The sequence below is a fragment of the Diadema antillarum genome, unplaced genomic scaffold (assembly GCF_040938485.1).
Source record: "Diadema antillarum isolate AM-2024a unplaced genomic scaffold, OU_Dant_1.0 scf00000023, whole genome shotgun sequence".
NCBI lineage: Eukaryota > Metazoa > Echinodermata > Echinoidea > Diadematoida > Diadematidae > Diadema > Diadema antillarum.
This window is the reverse complement of record NW_027270912.1, coordinates 697,242-718,665: the sequence shown is the minus strand read 5'-3', so window position 1 is coordinate 718,665 and position 21,424 is coordinate 697,242. Positions and strand designations below refer to the sequence as shown.

At 39.9% G+C, this 21,424-nt stretch overlaps 3 protein-coding genes across 3 annotated transcripts; all 3 read right to left on the bottom strand.

The window, feature by feature from the left end:
* Nucleotides 1–214: 214 nt before the first annotated feature.
* LOC139732156 (uncharacterized) lies at nt 215–6,727 on the bottom strand. The gene is made up of 4 exons (XM_071643030.1): nt 6,165–6,727; nt 4,879–5,113; nt 1,055–2,070; nt 215–371 (listed from the first exon to the last, which is right to left on the bottom strand). The coding sequence occupies exons 1-4, from the start codon at nt 6,725–6,727 to the stop codon at nt 215–217; spliced, it is 1,971 nt and encodes a 656-aa protein (XP_071499131.1).
* Nucleotides 6,728–9,861: 3,134 nt separating this feature from the next.
* On the bottom strand, nt 9,862–11,268 carry LOC139732146 (photoreceptor outer segment membrane glycoprotein 2-like). The gene is made up of 3 exons (XM_071643021.1): nt 10,704–11,268; nt 10,567–10,579; nt 9,862–10,159 (listed from the first exon to the last, which is right to left on the bottom strand). The coding sequence occupies exons 1-3, from the start codon at nt 11,266–11,268 to the stop codon at nt 9,862–9,864; spliced, it is 876 nt and encodes a 291-aa protein (XP_071499122.1).
* Nucleotides 11,269–19,791: 8,523 nt separating this feature from the next.
* Nucleotides 19,792–20,850, bottom strand: LOC139732136 (tubulin-specific chaperone C-like). Its single transcript, XM_071643012.1, has one exon. The coding sequence runs from the start codon at nt 20,848–20,850 to the stop codon at nt 19,792–19,794; it is 1,059 nt and encodes a 352-aa protein (XP_071499113.1).
* Between the last annotated feature and the right edge of the window lie 574 nt (nt 20,851–21,424).

Below are 21,424 nucleotides of genomic sequence, written 5' to 3'. Positions count from 1 at the left end.
AAGACAGAGCGAATTCAAAAAAGAAGCAAAATTAGACATCACTAAATACTTGATACGGCTTGGTCAGCATGGCCTAGCTGATACAGAGGAACTTGTTCGAACCAAAGGAAGTCAACGTTGATGGCGCATATCAGACAAACAAGTCTCTCGACACAGCGCGTCCTCTCCACACTCAATGTTCATGACGATTTTAATGAGCCAATGGGTGTTCCGATCACGTCCCGGGAGAAATATCGATCGTTCTCCGCGATGGCTGGACACCGCCCAAAGAGCTTCTCGATTGCAGGCCTCTAATCGTCTGCGCGTAAATGAGTTGTAGGGCATTGACCCCCACTCGATTGCCCTCTTTCTCAATATCGACAACAGTTCGCCTGAAGAGGATAGTGTAGGTGTTAGATAATGTCTTAGATCAAACACATATTATATTATCTGCTGTTGAGCAGTGAACCATAATGTGAATGTCGGTATGATCCTTTTTTAATTCTTACAATGATTTTGTTTAGAAATCATTTATGGAAATGTACTCTCAGCTCACAGAACTTCAGTGTCAAAATGCTTTAGTGTACAGGTATACATTTCTCAAAATATAGACTTACTTCTTTTCTATGTCTTTTCGAAATACCAAAGATGCTCTGAATATTAGCCAGTATTGCCGGACGAACCTCAGTTTTCTTGTTCAGATAGAATTGGTATCTCGTGCAGGTTAACATCTGGAAGACGAACTTCAAGATCACCGCATATGGGCCACAAGTTTACACACTTTCGCGTTGCCTCTAGGCAACCTGAAATGTCTCCAGCAAACCAACCAAAAATGAAAGATATTTCAGACACCGTAATTCTTTGACCTATCACGGCCACAATCATGAGTATTTTGAAATACGGATTTGGTATAGGCTACTTCTCATAGCGATGAAGTTGTCCAAACACAAAACTTTTGAGGAAATGAGGGAATGGGGGTATTGCTTTTGTCCCTAAACTTTGAGATGGTGGTCGAAGTCATTGCAATAATGGCGTTTCACTCGAAGGATCCGACTCATCGGAACTAGAGCCTGACTCGAGATCGTAGGTGCTGGCGTCAGTTGCACTGCTCGAGTCCTCGCTGCTCTCAGTGGCCGAGTCTGTCCCGCTCGAGACGAAACTCTCGCTCGAATCAGGTGAAATGTTGTTGTTCCTGTTTTTCGATCTCCGTTTCTTTGATTGTTTACCGCTGCTTCTTTTCGGGCTCCGTTTGACGCTCTTGGTTTTCGGGGACTTCGTCATTTTTTTGGAGGCCTTCGCTGGCTTGGACTTACTTGAAGATCGTACTTTTTGCTTCCCTGCTCTCGGTTTGGTTGTCTTTGCTCGTTTGGTCGAACCTCTAGCTCCGGGTGACTTCGATTTTGTACTTGCTTTCTGAGGACTTTTCGCTTTGTCTGAGCCTAAACTTTTGTCCCGCTTGGATGGGGAGCCTCCTTTAGTCCCTTTGACAGACTTTTGTGGTGGAGTCTTTTTCGGTGTACTAGTCTTTGGCTGCGCTCCTTTATTTCTTTGGGGTGGAGGATTGCTCGGTCTCTTTGGAGGATTGTTGGGTCTCTGTGGGGGCTTATTGGGTCTCTGTGACGGAACTTCCGGTGGTTTCGCTTTTGGAGGCGCGCTGGGCCGCTGAGGCGGTGTCATCTGCTGCTTATTGGCTATATTGTCAGCTGTGCCGATGATATTTGCGTATATAGGTTCTTCCTTATTCGCGGAAACGTCTTGAATATTCGCGTATATTGGTTCGTCCCTAAACTCCTGAATATTCGCGTAAATCGGTTCGTCCTTAATCTCCTGAATATTCGCGTACACCGGTTCCTCAAAGTTCTCTTCATCGAACGTCGAATCGTCGATAAAGGTGTCGTCGTCATCTTCGAAGTCCAAGTCGTGAGCTTTGAAATCGTCCAGGGATCCTCTCACAACCTTGCCCCCTCCAGCCCCTGACTCTGCCGCTCCTCCTGGGCACAGGAAACCGGGTGATGTCATCTCGGGGTCACCTCCTTCTATGGCTGTCGTGATCGATGTCTGTAGGTATCGGACCAGGAGAGAAGCCACCGTCTGGCAGGTAAAAAACAGACAAGCAAACAAACAAAAACATAAGAATGTATGCAAACCCTAGTCTTCACATTACGTAAGTTGAAGATGTTGATGTATTTATGCTTATACACAATTTTAATGTGCAACGTATGACGCGTATCGTATTTCACGCCGAATATACACTCATTGTATATAGGAGCTGTTTGTGCCTATATTTGTTTCTTTTCTCAATGAGGGAAGCGTAAGGAATAATTTTCCCCCAAGAAAATGTTGTGGAGTTTTTTGTTGTTTTTTTTAAATACCATAGCATATGCCTTGAAGACAAAAAGCAGGGAACACTAAGTGAAGTTATACGGCTGATGCAAAAAGTCGCTATCATCCAATAGGTCATGCATGAACCATGGAGCTACGCATGAGCCATTGTTAAAGATAATCGTACATGGATGATCCATGAGCAAGAATCGAAATATGACGTGCAAAAAGAAAGTGCTAAAGATGCAACACCTTGAATATGCAGCAATAGCCTAGCTCGTTATAGCACATTTTTCTTTTTATCTTTTATGATATGAGGCTCACATAATGAGCTGGTCCCAGATGTTCCATTCACTTTACGATATTGTTACGACAACGAAAATTAGATTGGGGAGCTGCAATCTAATGGGAAGAAAAAAATGATCAATTGCACAACAGGAATCGAAACTGTGTTCTGTGGGCGTTGCCTATATATACTCAAGTGTTGATGTCACGCCTATACACCGTTAGAAGACCAGTGATGGCTTCTAAACATCTCCTTCATGCAAAACTCTCGTTTGGCGGAAGACGTGACAAACCCAGTTTTCGACAGGGCATTGGAGAATGTCAAATCGCGCAATTTGTCGACAGAAGAAGAGATTATTATCATCATTATGATCACAGTGTTATTTCTCTACCAAAGGTGCATATAATATTTAAAAACAACAACAACAACATGATAACAATATCCTTCCTAAAAAACCACGTGACTGAATTCTATTGCATATTTTAACAGCTGTATAAACACTTATTTTCTACACCGCGAAGTTTACTTTTCGTCATTTCAGAACAGATGTGAATACAGTGTTGGCGCTTACGGAGACTCGTGATGTCATATTGATTTCAATTTCACATAGACTTATTTGAATTGTGTACTTTGGTTTCCAAACGGATTACAATGTACTATGTCTTCTGCAAACAACAAGGGGACTCCAGTGGAATTTACAGACAAATGCAATGCAGCATGATAGCATTCAACCGTGAACTTAAGGGTGTGTACAGTTCTGGTCGAGGTGAGGATTTAGCTTTTAATGTTTTGCGAGATATTCAGAAACCACTCTATGAGATGTCAAAGAGCATGCAATTCTAAGTGGTATCAAAAGTTTATTTGATGAAAATCGGTTTTGAAATGGCTGAGATATCCAAAAACAAGGTGAAACAAAGAGATCCTGATAAAGTTGTGGCCTGTCGCCTTTTATTATTATCACTTTTTGGGATATCTCAATCATTTGAAAACCAATTTTCATCAAATAAACGTTGAATCCTTCTTAAAATTACATGCTCTTTCATATTTCATAAGAGGTTTCTCATTATCTCACTTAGGAATGTTCAAAACAAGAATCCCCATCTCAACCAGTACTGTACAGTCGCTGAATACATTGAATACATTCCGCACTCATGTTAACTCTCCCTATAGTAGGGCCTATACAGGTATACGTAACAAATACAGAATAGCGAAAATTTCATTAAAAGATCACAGACAGAATTGAGAGTCATTGAATCGTGACGTTTCACCGTTTTCCCTTATTATTCATATCGCTTAAAAATACCATCATTGAAATTAAAATTGAAATTGAAATTTGAAATTGAAATTAAAATTGATCAGGTTTATTGCCATCAAAAAAAACACACAGACGGGTGAAAAGTCCGAAGACTTATAATTCCCGTTTACAAAGCCTCTTAAGCAAATTAGATGACAACATAAATAAAGAAATGATGTCTTGATCTCACAGGTCTCCACTTGCACACACAAGCCTTCAGTAAAGTTCCTTTTTGACGTGAGCTAAAATAGAAAACAATATAATAGCCCTCACGTCAAGCTGGTTTAGTTTTAACAATGGTGTTTTGCAATGAATGATCTATAAAAAGAATGTTTTTATTAAAAATTCTGACGTGCGTATTAATGGATGATTGAAAGAGATGAGGACAGTGTTGCTTCTGTCTAATTTTACATCTGGTTGGGTATTGGGGTGGGGGAAATATGATTTCACATCTTCCTTGATTTCGATTATTATAAAAAGCTATTTGAGTAAAAAAAAAAGAGACATGACTCTGTATAAGTTTGAATTTTATGCTCATTGAGTGATATGATTTATAAAGGTATACATTGTGAGTTGTTTTTTGTTCTTCGATAATTGAGTTAAACAATGAAGTGTTTTCCAGTATTATATTCTGTATCTTTTTTTCTTTTTTTTTGGTTGTTTCTGTTTTGTTTTACACAATTCAGTCATTCTGTTTATTGTGAAGGTATTATCATTTTGTGTATTGTGAATGTATAGAAAGAGGGAAAAAATAGAATATCACTTTTAAACAAAGATCTATAGTGGTCGGGATGGATATAACTGTTTCTTTTAAAACAGTCAAAACATTCATACTCCATAATTTCCATGAACGCTCTTATTTGTGTCAGGTTTTAACGAACCCATAAAATGACTGATTGTTTTATCAGCCAAACTTCTCACTATAAGCGAGCGCAGGATGGAGTTTCCCGTTTAAAAAAAAGAGAGAGAAAAAAAAACAACGACAACCCGCACGTACCTGTAACCCAAGCAATGCCATGGTGACCGCGCCCATGCTGGCGAGTCGCGATCCGAAGTACTCCATGAGGCTGGTCTTGCATCCCGTCCGATGGAGAGTCAGGTCGATGCCGTAGTCGTACCGGTAGTGGATGTCATTATCGTGCACGAAGTGGTGGACGCATGGCCTCGACGACGATGGCCGACAGCATGAGAATGGGACGTCATCGTTGAGATACTGTCCACTCGTCATCTTGCTGCAGAAAATGAAAACATGAAAAGAGAGAGAATTAGAACAAAAAAAAAACCGAGGTGAAAGGAATACTAACTTTTGGAGTCTAAAAAGGTTACAGTTCTTGACGGAATAAATTTGTCTTTACCGAAAATCTACTCAGTGACATAACTGGCAGAATTACAAACAGACTCGATTTTACGTTTACGTGACTGTATTCTTGATCACATTTAATTGCAAAGAACAACATAAAACGGAAGGCAGAATGTACGTAATAAATCGTACAGAGATACTACAATTTGGTCGCATATTATAAACTGTAAGGCATATGGGAATAATGCAACATTAACACACTTCATAGGAATAGTTTGCAGTCATTGTAGGGATTGTGTAAGACTCCGCTTCATCCCCCTGGGATTCTTCCTACAGCAGAGCAGCGAACCCCCGGTCACCCCCCCCCCCCCCCCCGTGTATGTATGGTTATGTGTATGGTTATGTGTGAAAGAACATGACACGTGTATGCCTGAATTGGAAGGAGAAACTTTCTCATCAAGATTGTAAAATATAGAGTGGTTACATGATGAAATGTAAAACAAAAGGACTAATACCATTGATGAAAATGATTCGCAGGATGAATAGGTTTCCATTGAGGCTATGCATAGGGAGACTGTCAAGAGAATGATGTCGATCTATACATTCTGTAATTAATAAGCTTTATACTATCATAGGCTTTTTATGAACAAACAAAAAATATAGAACTAGAAACCTTGGGTACGGATGTCCGAATCTGGTCTAAAAACAAATATCATTTTCAAATAGAATGACAGAGAGAGAAAAAAAAAATTATACATTTGTTATAGAAGCAGAGTGGGGTGGCCGGGGAGCTATATGGATACGATAATTGTTTTCTTTCTTGACTCGTTAGTTATCATAACAGTGAACACTTTTTGGGTGTCTCCCATTAGACCTGACATGGTTCAGATGTGCAGCCTGGCGACGGTTAGGAGAGTATTCAGTTTTAGGCTATGCAAGAAAATGACAAGTCACGTTCGTGTTGGGAGACCTCAGAAACTTACCTCTGAATGTTTGGGTTTTGAAGATCCAGGAAGTCGTTGCTGACCCACTGTATGTCAAACCAGTCTTCGTAGCCGCCGTTACCGCAACATCGGAAATCCATCTGGAGCTTGTGGATGTCATACCGGATTTTGTGGTCGTTCTGAAACTTTTCCATGGCTTTGATGAGTCCGTTGTGGAAAGACTTTGCCAGATGACGGCGATGGGCGAAGCACATGATGCCCGCTGTGAGCAGGGCGATTTTGACAACGAGCAGGAGAACGAGGAGGGCGACCAGCAGACACCGCAGTCGTTTCCTGCGCAGCGGTTTGCCGATGTCGAAAGCCATTCTGCTTCCGACGAGGTTGGTGAGACCCGTGAATCCGCCCACGGCCATGAGGACGACGGGCAGAACGTCGCCATCGTAGCCCTCGATGAGGTTGACCTTGGCCGCGAGACTGACACGGAGAAAAAACCCAACAGCACATAGAGCGGCGCTGCAAAAGAAGCAGATGATGTGTATCATCAGGAGAACGATGGCGAGAGTTTGACGACAACCCTCACTCAGGTCACAGGCCAAAAACATTTTTCCCTCGACTTTGGGAGATATTCATCCTGTTTCCAGTTTGATCTTGTGCACCCATGGGTCAGATAAACAAACAAACAAACTGGAATTCAAAGCCTCCACGATGAGAGATAATAAAAAATGCGATGCCATCAAGGCTAATGCAGAAAGTATGCGCGCTTTTTTAAGTGAATGCGCGCTTGACAATGGTGATTACGCTTAACGCATACCAACAAATAGCGCGTAAGAGCGTTATTCTGATTCAGCTTGTCAATTCAGTGTGTCATGGACCTGACACACCCTACTCCACAGACTGTAACTTGGCTACAACAATAATTGAGGGACATTACTTAGCTGCTGCTGCCTCATAAGCAAGAAGAAGCTTGTCAATCTTCCGTTGTGAGTGATACCAAAAACATTGTAATGATCATGAGTGGTACAATACCAAAGAGCTTTTCCCGGTAAGAGGAGAAAATCTCTTCGGAGTGGTATCAGTAGTGAGAAAATTTCAGGAGGCCAAACTGAAATTATTGATTGAGGATGTCATTGAGGAACAGGGGACATGTATGGTCATGATAAGAGCCGATGTTCAAAACAAAATATTCCGTATGATACATGGTTTTTCCTCTGATTTGATTTTAAAGCCCAATTTTATTTTTCCTTACCTTGTATTTGTTCTTCAGTGACTGCTATGAAGTGACAAAGATCTATGAGGGTAAGTGGTGTCCTAGTTAGACGGCTTATTCACGGAGAACATCCCCTTTTCTTTACTCAACTTTTCAAAGGAAGAATCATTAATACTGTGCTCATAGAGCGTGAAAAGGAAATCGTGTTCTTCCTCTTCATATTTCGATCTTTCCCTCTCGTTTACTTCTCATCTCTCCCCCTCCACCCCCCCCCCCCCCCCCGCCAACACACACACTCTCTCTCTCGGGACTTCCTCTCTTTCTTCACAATGTTCATCAATATTACGTACGACTAACACAATTTTTACGTAAACTATAAACTTCACCATTGACAACCATCTTGCACACGATTATCATTTCAAACGATGCAAGACAACATCAATATGATTCCCATAATTCTGATTTATTAACGTCATGCTTAAACCTATAAATCATGCTGACAATAGTTGAAGAATAGAATGCAACTGCATGGAATACTTCCTTTCACGGACACATTCAAAATGTCCTTGCAAGGAAAAAAACAACAACAAGCAAATTTAAGAATTATACTGTCAACAATGGAAAGAAAGTATGGCCTACGTAAGCCCTCAAGATAATATAGCTGATTATTGAAACAATTTTGTTGATTACATGACTTTGTATACCAACCGTGATCATAACTTAGAACTGAGCGTATAAGCCGCGCGTTAAAATAATGACTTACGAGTATTGCTACAACTCTTACAATGAAAATATCTAAAGAACCGTAACCAAGATATATATAATATTATTACATAGTTCTTTCAATGGACTCCAAGCACCCAGCGAGTTAGACAGAAACTGAGAAACATCGGGAAATAGAGAACTCATTGAGAAAGGAAGAAAGAAAGAAGGAAGGAATGAAAGAAAGAAAGAAGAATGTAAGAGAGACACCGTGAAGAAAGAGAACGGAAGAGGGGAAAGGGGAAAGAAGAGGGAGCTCCCAACACATCCAATATATTGCTTATCCATATTCGTCTCCTATACCCTCGACATCCGTGCAACATAAACGCATAATCGTGAGGATATTCGTGTTCACACAACGTTATTATCAATATTCTTGTCTCCCATGTATCCCGATTAAGATGCCCATTTTACAAACTCTCAGATGAGCATACATACTATAATCATACCCCCGATCACAAACCGAACATTAATTTTTGAAACATCGCTCTGGCTCAAATCAAGCAAGGGCCATGAAAATGAGATTGTACAGTGATCATCATGCATGATATAAATCATTGTCGGGAACATCTAACTCTTCATATTCGTTTTAAATGTTGAGCATACACGTCATCATCAATATTACAGTCATAGTAACAGAAAAATAAAATGCCAGAAAGTAATATACACCAATCAGTATAGTCTCTTCCTGTGAATCCTCAACCTGGGATTTTGATCAACCACTATTTCACTGCGATTATAATTTGTTATCAATCATGAAATGACAATTTTACAGCCGAGGTTAAGGCAGGCACTATTCTCTCATATAACTATGTATTCAAGGAAATTCTGTCAATTCATAATCTGCTAATATCCTTGTTCCATCATCGATGACGAACATTATCATGCAATAGTTCTCGTTTCTATTCCTCTCGTGTCCCTTAGTTCACCTGTCGTCTCTAAACGAAATTCCCCGCGATGGCTTTGAAGAGAGTAATAAGAGGGCACTCTTCAAATATCCACCCCTTGGCAGTTCGCTCCGGATCGCCTCGATCCAAGGCATTGCAGATCGACGAGTTGAGGTACTGGGCTGACAGGAGCGCGATAAACTAGATACATAGAAATAAAGTAAATCAGTGACATCAAATCGTCAAAATCTTTGCTTTAATCACCTTTTTATAGGACCCAGTGCCGATCGACAATAAACAGAAAGATAGCTTTGTGTTTTTGTATGTTTGTTTGCTTGTTTATTATTGGGCTTTTTTATTTTTTAAATTGTATTCGTGCTTTTGTTGGGTTGATGCCGATTTGACGTGGCAATGATGAATGAATGATTTTTCGATTCTTAGCAATATTTTGTTTTAATGATAATGGCAAAAAGAAAGGTTGTCCACATCAAGTATCTGCTCCCAGTAGAAATTGTCAGCTATATAATTGGAGCTTTAAAAACAAATGGTATTCACTTATACGCCACTATGCAGAACATACAATAGATTGCTAATTAATGTTATTCCTGTGAAACATTGTGCCTCCATGAATTACGTTGGTAACTTTGCACGACCAAAGGAATGACTGAAAAGTCATTCATGAAATATTTGTCCAAAGTAATATAATATTATAGTAATGCAGTACAGGCTGGTTCTGACTTTGATGTTGCTTGCTCCAATGCAAAATAAAAGTAGGCAAGTTCAGATGGAATTTCATGGCCAATGAGGACTCCAATTACGTTAATTTCCTTATACAAGTGGCCACTATTGTTATTATCTATTATCATTATTCAAGAGGAAACTATGCGCTAAGAGAGATGAGAAGGGAGGGGGAGGGGAGGGGGTGGGGAGAAAGCAAGCGAACCTGGAGAGAAAACAAGCCCATGACGCCGGACCCGATGTTACTGAGCCTCGCGTTGTAGTACTCCATCAGCCTCTGCTTGCATCCCGTGCGGTGGATCGTGTAGCTCAACTCGTAGTCGTACCGGTAGTGGGCGGCGTTGTCGTGCACGTTATGGTGGATGCAGGGTCTCACCGACCTCGGATGGCAGCAGGAAAACGGGGTGTCGTCATTCGTGAATTCGCCAGATTCCATGTCTCTATAATGAGACAAAGAAAGAGTTAACACGAAACATGTTTGAATGATCGACATCCAGATTTGCAATACTTCATGTTCAACAGCATTAGTGGTCTCTGTTCTATACAGTTTCTTATCAAGGCCACTGCATTTGCCATCGCAACCCATACATCAATGACATTGAAGAGGAATTTAGGAGATACTCGACAAGAAGATACAACTACTCTTTTTAAGTTTAATCAGGAGTCTAATTATCACAGTCATTTGAAATGAATTTCTCCCTTTCAAATTTGAAAAGGGGGCAAGTATGAAACAACTCGTGACTCTTGAAAAATGGTTTTATATTTTGCCTGATCTGACATGCAAGTATTGACATAATTATTTGATATTATTTTGCTGTCAATAATTTCTGACGTTTGCACTTTCTACGGTTTTTGGGAGTCTTCTTCTTGCTATCGAATGGCTATAGGCTCTAGGGACTTCCATAAGAGATGAAAAATCTTCATTTAAAAAAAAAAATGAAATTCTGTGTATAAAAAGAAATCTCTCCCACCTCCCAATTCTACCCATGCTCTGTCTGTTGAGGTAGTTGTCACTGATCCATTGAATCTCAAACCAATCTTCGTAGCCGTTATTACCGCAGCATCCAAATTCCATCTGGACAAGGTCCATCTCTACTTTCAGTTTGATGTCATTCTTATACTCCCTCATGGCCGTGATGAGTCCGTTGTTGAGCGACTTGGTGAGGAGACTACGCTGGATGAAGGCCATGCAGCCACCGACGAGGAGTCCGGTGTCGGCCAGGGATAGGCTGACCACCATTCCGAGCATGACGTAGCGCAGTTTCTCCCTGCGCGACGAGTCCGATATGTCGGAAGCGATCTTGGCGGCGATCAAGTCGAACAGCACTGTCACGCCGCCTACGCTGAGAAGGGTGATGGGCAGCTGGTCGAAGTCATAGCCCTCGATGAGACTGGCCTTCGATCGAATACGAATTCGTATGTAGAGAGCAAGACCTATGAGCGCCACGCCTCCGAGGACACCGAGAGCGAGCAGGACGATGAGGAAGGAGCTGAGACGCTGTCGACACTCCTCGGTCACCCGGCATGGTAAAACAGCCTGCTTCGGCATAAAGGTGACGACTTGGGATATACTATTGATAAAATACCAAAAAGGCTTCAAAGTTAGGTCATTTGGCACGCTCTGAACGTAATAATTTGATCGTTCTACAGTCCCGAGCATACAATAAAGCAGTTTGAGTTCGTTGTTTGTGTGAGTAAAGTAGCGCGTCATGGCGCATAAGATTCTCGCGTATAATGCAAGATTCAACGCAGTGATTTACAATCGTGCATCCAAAGACCCCAAAGCGTGCGCTATTGGTATCAACACAGAGATTATATAAAATCTCTTTGCACAGTCATCTACTTCTTCTTTGGCAGTGCAGTGCTGACTTCCCCAGGCTATTTGTTGAAGATTTTCTCATTTCTATCAAGAGTTCAATTTGAGTCTGACTCATCTGAATATTTCCTCAGCGCATATACCCCGAAGTTTGTTGGTAGGTATACGTTCAGTACAGTTTTTCCTAAATAGTTTAAGTACAAATGTAGCAATACATGTGCTATCTTTGCATCATCTTTTTGCCAAGGGTAACAAAATATCTCGCTGTTCCGATTGTTGTAGTGGCGGTGCTAGTGATGAGGATGTTGGTGATGATGATCACGATCATGCTGGAAGGTAAGAACTATACTATATAAAGACATAAAATCAGTGGACTATTATGATAGGTTGATAAACAATGATCTCTTCATCCCCAGGATAGGGTCTCACCACAGTATGTATTTCTAGAAATATAGGGATAATTTCCAAGCTGAAGTTCTTTCTTCCTCGTTCAACTTTATTTCTATTATATAATTCCTTAATTCTCCCATATATAAGTTATTGCAATGTTGTATTGGGTACTTGCGGCTCTACCAAAATAAATTCTATATTCAAATTACAAAAGAAAGTTATACGTATTTGTACAGGATCGCATTTTCTGGCATTTTCTTTATTACATAAGCTTAAAACATTGAAGGTTTTTTATTTGAATATTATTCAAGTAGCAGTAATTATGTTTAAATATATACATGATCAACTTCCATCATCGTTTGATAACATGTTTAGGTTCAAAACTTCTGTCCATTCGTACCCTACTCGTATATGTAGAAATTTCCACCTTTTGAATCCCATATTATTAGTGACACATAAATCTATAAGACATTCGGGTCCGGACATTTGGAATAATCTCCCGGATAATATAAAGTCTTGTTCAAGTATTTATTCTTTGAAAGCTTCACTAAAACGATATTTGATACAATCATATTATCCAAATCAATTGAGCTAACAAATATTTATGGTATAGATTGTCATCTTATTGTCAATCTCTATTTTCTTCCTTCAACTGTATCTTGCACACTCACCTGCAACTGCACTGCACTCACCTAATCACCTTCCTCCAAGAGAGTTATGTCGTTGAATAGTCATTAGAGGCCTCCATCTATTTCAAGCTTAATCGCTTCAGCTGGTATCTCACTGAGCGGCGAACGTTTGCGAACGTAGCGAATTTGGGAATTCGCCAGGGTTCGTAAACGGTTGCAAAAGGTTCGTCAACGTTCGCAAACGGTTTTTATTGTCGCAAACAGTTTTTCTTGTCGCTGTTCAAAATTTCTTTGCGAACCTTTGCGAATTTGTATTTTCGCTAACAGTTGCAAACATTCGCAAACATTCGCAAAACACTCGTAAGAATTCGCAAACGGTCGTAATACGGTGTCGCTAACGTTTTTATAGGATTCGCCACTGCTAGCGAACAAGTAACCACATGGTTCCTATATAAAAGCTTCTGAAACAGACAAGGTTCCTCTCTAAGAAAGTTCTTGAAGCTCTTGACATCTCCATCATGATTGTAATTGCTTCAAAAGCTTTTCATATTGACTTAAGTCTGTCCTCTGCAACAAGCACTCTCTGACTCTCTTTCTTTTCTTCTTCCTTTCTTGTTTTTCTTTATTTTATTTCTCTTATGCTGCACAACTCTCTAAAAAAGAAAGAGTGAAAATGTTCACTCTTGAAGGAGTGAATTACAGAAAAGAGTGAGTTTTGAGTGAAATTGGAGTGAATTTTGAGTGAAAATATCTATTTTCACTCATTTTGGAGTGACCTCAGGGATCACTCGAAAATCTTGGAGTGATCCCTGAAGTCACTCCAAAATGAGTGAAAATGAACATTTTCAGTCCTAAATCACTCTAATTTCACTTGAAACTCACTCTTTTCTGTTATTCACTTCTTCAAGAGTGAACATTTTCACTCTTCTTTTTTAGAGAGAATAGCTGTAGCAGCAGCCTGACAAAGCAGCTCTTCAAGGATAGCAACACCTTGAGCCTCTTCTTGGCAGAAATTTATTTCCATATCCTGGAAATCCATCTTGAACGGTTGTCACAAGAGATCTGAATTCAGTGGAAGGTTTTATGTCGTTTTATGGGTCTTACTATACACAATCGCCTGGTTCTTTTCTAGGTCCAAGAACATTCGCAAAATTGTCGCAAAGGATTTGCAAACAGTTGCTAATATTTGCAAAACTGTCGCTAACATTTGCAAAATTGTCGCTAACGTTTGCAAAATTGTCGCTAACATTTGCTAACATTCGCTAATAGTCGCCACCTGTGTTCGCAAACACTTTCGCAAACATTCGCTAAAGTGTTGCTAATTGTCGCTAAACATCGCTAAAAGTCGCTAACTGTCGCTAATGGCAGAAGCGAACTTTGATTTTTCGCAAACATTCGTCAGAAAAGTTGGCGAATCTCAAATTCGCTACGTTCGCAAACGTTCGCCGCTCAGTGAGATACCAGCTTGTATGATGGTGGTCTCCTGCATTCAATGATCTCTGTTGTTTACTGAAAAATACTGTATGCTGCTATTTTATGTTTCTGTGTATCTATACATTGCTCAATGCAATCACCTGTGTGTATCTATTTATGTACTGTTATCGATTTATTTCACTGCACTTGTTATTCTTTGTCTTTGTACTTTTTGAAGTTTGCATTCAAATTGCATCTGATTGAATGCAGAAATAAAAGCAAACAAACAAACAAACAGTACCAGTATGAGCCATTTCCCGTGTTATTTTTGTTACAGTTATTTTTCAAACCGATTCGTCAGTCATATCTGGTATCATATCTGATATACTGGTCGTTTGTTTTTCACGACTTTGTTATGTGCATAGAGATAGGGGACCTATAAAACTACACCTAAGGCGCTAAACGAAGTCATTAGTATACAATGTTATGATTGCTCATGAGCTGTGTAAGGGGCCTACGTCACCAAACAGCTGAGGTTGCAAAGTTTTTATTCTGAAGAAAAAAAAAAGAGAGAACGTAGTAGATTATTCTTTGTTACAAATAATTTGTTCACAAGGAAGGCATTGAATGATTTCTCGTATCCATGATGGGACCTAAAATGAGGGAGTTATCGGATATTAAACTTTCATATGTTTTGATTAATAAAAGTGATATTGATCAATGTCATCATGGTCATGGTAATAGAGTGTGTCATCACTTCACAACACGCGGCTTGGTTTGGTTGTTTTGCTTGATTTATTCTTTTATCTATTCACGTTAACTTGAACATTAATTTCGTGGCAATATACACTTAAAATCGTTATAATCTTGCACATTATTTACATGAAAGAAATCAATACTGTTTTCTTATACAGTAACGTCCGCATTATCACTGTTTTTCTCTCTTATACGTCATTTTTAAATCAAATTGGTTGCTTTGCATCATGGAAAACAAAGATCTTCTTCCCATTTTAATCTGATGTAAATTTGCATGTCATTCTCATCGATTTAAGACGAGATTCCCTTATCTGACGAGGTGGACCAGCCGTGATGGGTGCTGTGGTCGGTCGAACACGACACTCCACCAAACGTGCCGGCGTCGAAGCCTTCGACGATGACTTCATCTCGGCAGACAAATTCATTGCCGCAGAAGACGCATCGACGTCCAACATGTCACTTTCAGACGATCATTCCGGGGACTCGGCTGCGGGTAGATCAGCGGGAGACGGTGATGTTATTATGGCGCCAGTTTTCGCACCGTCCACACCCCGCGTTCATCCCCACAGGCCCCTCAACGAAGGCTTCGATGACCACCAACACCTTGCGACGTCGGACTCGTCGACGACACGAGAACAAGTATCTGGAACCCGCTCCTCTGCAGAACGTCGAACCGTAAAAGAAGCAAAAAAGCGTCATTTACAGACCCCTGATTTCTGGGACATCAGCCAGGATCCAGAGACGGATATGATGGATATGTCTTCACCTGAAAGAGTTTCAAGTCTAACGACCGAAGAGGGCGCTGGTGGAACTTACTCAGTTGGAGAAGTTGTCGAGAATGACGCGGTGACTGAACCGATGAGTGAGCGTTCGCCCCGTGTTTTCTGGATGAACGATGAAAAAGTGTTGATGGACTTCATGGATCTCTAGTTCTCTTTTTTTTTTTGGGGGGGGGGTGGTGGGTGGAGGGGGTAGAAAGAGGAATACATGTATCATTGGTCACCGAAGATTTCCATTTTCAGCATGGTCAGTTCAAGTGTTGTAATCATTGCCTGCTGAATCCGCGAAGACATATTAGGAGGCATGTGGTACAGTTTCAAAAAGAGATAACCGGATGACAGGAGTGTTAAATAAGAGTTAAGCTCAAAGAATGTCAGCCGAAGACCAAAAAAATGACGTCGCCCTAATCGTCTGAGACGACGTTAACGCCGCAAATAGTCTAATTCCAGTTGCTATGACACCACGTGAATCTGATTGATGGCTAGGCATTATTTGTGTTTCTGTATGCTTAATTTATCACCTTCAAATCATGTTTGCAGTTGATAACTAAGCGACTGCCACTTCCTTCTTTTAAGAGCAATCATTGCAAAGAACAAAAAAAAAAAAAAAAAAACACCATAGAATCAATTCATACTTTGATACCAAGGAAACAATTTCTTTTACATTTCATTAACAACAACAAAAAATGGTTACGATTTCAGGGGAAGTTCTGAAAAATAGCTGTGAAATTTGAAAATCACTTGCTTTCTCATTCTTCAATGACTTGGCCAAGTTTCATGAATGACGTCCCCTTCCGCAATAACCCCGCAACGAGCTCTCCAAACGTCTTTGATCATTGTCTAGAAATGTTTAGATACAATTATTACTGTCATCCATTTTGTGTGGGGATGGGGGTGGACAAGCTCTTAAGAAATCACAATTCAGAACCTCCGCTTTAGCGAGTCTTGGAAAGAGGAAATCAAGTTTTACCAGGCCATCAGGTTACTTAAGGAAAGGTATATTCTTATAGTCCCCATTTTTTTTTCTTCTTTCAAGATTGTTTTTAAAAAAAGAAATATATTAAGTTCCATGATATATCAAATGTTTTATTTTCGTTATGTCAGTACTTTCAGCTTGATAACTCCTTTGAAAATAATCTGAGCTGTGAACAATACTATTCATCACACACACACACACACACACGCACACGCACACACACACACACACACACACACACACACACACACACACACATGTACAGCTAACAACAAAATTATCCATACCCCTGAGAAATAATTAGTTTTGAACAGATTTCTTACAAATGTAGGATGGAGTGATGGTGATTTGGTGTTTACTTTTTACTCTTATTTGTCCTCTATAAAATGACATGAATTCCTGTTTCACCTCATTTGCATAACAATAGAAAAGTTGAGATATAACACCCAATCACCATCACTCCTTCCTTTACTTGTAAGGTATCTGCTCAAAACTAAAAATTTTCTAGGGGTATGAATAATCTTGTTAACTGTACATATATATAAATGATGTATCAATAGCTAGGACCCTATATAAAGATGGATATGATAGATAACATAGATAGATAGATCAATATAGATCGATCGATAGAGAGATAGGTAGATAGATAGATAGATGCATGGATGGATGGATAGATAGGTAGATAGATAGATCAATATGTTTGTATCTTTGTGTGTGTATTTATAACCATGTCTAGTTGCATAACTTGGCTAATATCATGATACCAATGAAGAAAGAGAAGAGAATTATGAGGAACAAAGAAGGGAAAACATTGTCTTCTGTGGGGGGAAGGGGAGCATTTCAAGTGTTCTCTTTCAACATGTTAACTTCACACTCTGAAGAATACAATCTATACAATTATTATGTAACAAACCCCACTCATTATGCATACTGCTTTATTTAGGGGGAAAGCTTTATTGAAATACATTATAGTACACCCACCCACTGTTCAATCAGTCATAAAGAATAGGCCTACTTTGAACATGTACATTGTATGTCGTGAGGTCTACATTTGTTTTCATTTTGAAGTTTGACCTCTGTCACAATGCAATCAAACCCATACACAATCAAAGTAACACAACCTTGTGTACACTCCTATATGCAAATAATGAACACCATATTGATTTTTTCAACTTTTATTCAGATACACGATGATAATATTGATGAATCACATCTTTTTTTACACCAAAGTATGGTAAGTACAACCACAACTTGCAAGTGACAAATGTTGGCATGTGCTTGTGCCCAGCAAGACAGTGTAATGTACATGGAGAAGAAACATTTTTTCATTTATTTTTCATAATTACAAATGGGAAATGACCAGCTGCTAGCTTCACTCATGGAAATGGATGAGAAGTCTTACAAATATCACAAGGGCTTCCTCTACTGTGACATCACATCAATGTATACCTCAGTTATAATGGCATTGCAGCTCTGCAAGCAATGTGTACATATGTATGTACACAATTGTTTTGTTCTGTAGTACTATTATTGAAGTGTAATTATCATAAAGGAAATGGGCATAGAGAAGAGATAACAGAATGAGCAAATTCAAATCAAACAATAATCAATTTTTAACCAATTAAAAGATGTATCAACATTGCAGATGATCCCACGACTATATACACAAATATGGATTGTCGTTGCATTTGCATCATACCACATTAAAAATTGATTTGGACAATTCCAGAACATTTACCATTTTATGGGGAGTACCTGTATGTATGTTCGTGCGCTATAAGATTTCTGTATACACTCCATTACATTCACACAATGACGAGGAGTAGGTATACACACTTGCAAAGGGCAACTGCTAAGGGAAAAAATTCTAGAACACCTAAACTGAACATACACACAATATACAGCATACATAACCATACGGTGTATACTTTCCGAAGTGAAGTGTTGATGGTTCATGGTCTGTACAATGTAAGCATGTACAGTGTACCTGGTATCATTATTTTGTTTGAACACATCATCTTCGTCACTTCCATGTTGCCTAAAACCCTGAAAATTCTGTCTTCTCATATGATAATCAATGATGGAAATTCCATACACACTGTATGCATTCATGAGGAAGATGTATAATGTAGATAACATGGCATACTGCAATAACTACTGATGTTACTATGTTGAAAGTACAAACTTGTACTTCTTGTGTGAAACTGAGACATGTCAATAAGTTCCTTACTCATAGAAGGCGAGCTCATTCGAAAGACCATCGTCATGCAGGCCAACATCCTTCACAAAAAATAATGGTGTTACTAGTTTTGTGAATGCTGCAAAATAATTAAACCATAAGAGGTAGAATTTAAAGAATTTCACAGTATCATGAACTCTTGGCCAGGTATAAAGGACCATAAATATCCATGAATTTGAATACTATCAGTAGTCGGTCTATTCTGGTTACTACAGTGTACAATGTACTCATATACAGTGCCAAATGGTATACCTCTCATGCAATTACAGCCAAGTTAATAATATGGTAAATGACCATCTGTTTACAAGAAGGCAAAAGATGCTAAACAGGCATACACTTTACAACAAACAAGGCGAATCCATGAACATCATGCACTTTCTTAAACACTAAATCAAAGTTCCCTTGCTATGCATGTATTGGAGAGAGACTTGTTACAGTGTCACCATTCAGCATTCTACACTTTTTTTACCTTCATGTGGCTTTTTTCTGTTGAACAAAATGAATGTTCACTACAAGCTTTAAACCAGGATACCAAGAAATTGATTGCAATATAGATACATTGGTAAACATAGTAATTTTTGTCTTGTGTGTTCGGCAAAAAGTGAATGGAGGGGATACTATGCTTCTTGTATGAAACTCAGCTTTTGCAATTTCTCATCTACTTTACAACTCTCTGGTATGCAATTGACGAAGCCTGAAAGACGTTAATCAGAAATTGTAATCCAAGAAACAACTGCCGAAGCTGACTGACTTAATTCTGATCATTGGTGGAATGCTACATGCATTAGCTACCACATGGCATTATAGACTGTGTCATCTTACAATAAATGCTGAATTTGTGTAGATTATCATTATTGACTGAAAATGCTGCTCATGCCATGTTGAGACCTTTTCACACTCATGGTTTTGCCAAGAGCAGAGATTGTTTTATCTCACATGTAGTTATAACAAATGATAGAGCTACTTTTCTCTGATGTCACACAATTTGTACTGTCATCGCTGATTTGCAATATGAAAGGAACTGTTTGACCAACATGCAAAAACTGTAGTCAATATAACAATCAAACGTGAGCACTACCAGTCCCATTTCTGTACTCTGTCTGCCTCTGGAATCAGGTCCCAATGGGGCGAGCGCTTGTTATGCGCCAACCAGTTGAAATCGTCGATGTCATTCCAAGCATTTTTACTTCTGTCAAGACCACTGCGCTCATAGTCCTGCTCTAGGCCATCGTACTTCCAGTTGAAAGGCGCAAACGACACCGTGAAGGTATCCTCGATGATGGCTCTGCTCGTAACATGGATGTAAAACCTTGTGTCGCTCGTGTTGTGCACCCGCAGCTGTTGGCAGGCGAGAACCAGTGTGCTGTTGAGACACCTGTCGACAAACACCGAACCTGGGATGGGCCCGCAGAAGATCTTGCAGTCGGTGATGTTGCTGATGTGCAGAGCACTGGGACAGCCCTGCAACTTGACGACGCAGGAAGTGAGGTTGGAGAGACCGACATCCTTCGCGTGCATTTCCTCTGCATTAAGACATAGCGTCTCAGCGGTGCGATTGGAGAATCCGCAGGCATTAGCCGTCATCACATTCAGCGGTTTCGCAGCATCGACATCATCCGTTCCAATCTTCCTCGGCAGTTGAATCGTTTGCTCTTCTCCCCTCTTTCTCGCCTTGAATGCAAACTTCTTCTTTGGCATCAACACATCTCTCTTTTCATTGATATCTTTTATCAGCTTTGATAACTGTTCTTGGGAATTGCGTATATCGTAGGAAGGTAGGAAAGGAGAGGTGTCTGTCACATACTTCTGTAATTTCTGTGCCAACTCTGTCAAATCGTCAAAGAAATCGTTCAAACTGGACTTATCCACGTTCTCTGCAGTTGCCAAGCGCTCCTCGATCACAGCCTTCTCTGCGTTGAATGTCTTGCTGAAGAACTCGGCACTCTCCGTTTTGACAGTAGAATTTTCGCGTTCCTCCTTCTGTTTTTCCAGTCTTGCTAACCTTGCTTCATGACGTTTGACGAGTGCCTCAGGAATCTTGTCCTTTTTCTCCATCTTTCCGTTCGAAACTGAGTGACTGGGCGCCGTGGGTTGGCACTTGATCGTGTCCGTTACTTCCACGTAGGTCGCCATGATGACATGACTCATCGCATACGATCTTACGATCACTCCTGTTGTCTTGTGTCGGGATCGCGTCTGGATCCAATAAACTTGCACACCGTTTTGCGCGTACTGATACGACTTGCTCGGATTGTGGAGGACATGGATCGTTGTCATTTGTAATCGTTCACGATCGCTCGTGTCGACTCGCTGGGGCAGAGATCGATGGCTAGACTTTTTTCAGTCACGGCAAAAATAATTTTACCTAATGATATCAAAATCATTACATGACATGAATTTAATCTACTAATTATAATTAAAAAACAGATATTAAAAAGTCAATGCAATATATTTTTGCACAATTATGCAATTTAATTTGTAAACTATGGTATAAAATATTGCATTCGACTTTTGATACGTCTAGGAATGTAAACAGAGTTCATATAGAAAAGAGATACGAGGTACAGATCGAGATCGGCAGAGCTTGGTTATGCAATCACAACGGGGAACGTAACGATAAGGTTGATATTAATTCTCTGTCAATTTCATGCTCATGAAGTGAAATGATTGCTATGCGCTGTTTTCGACGAATTTGCATTGATTGAAT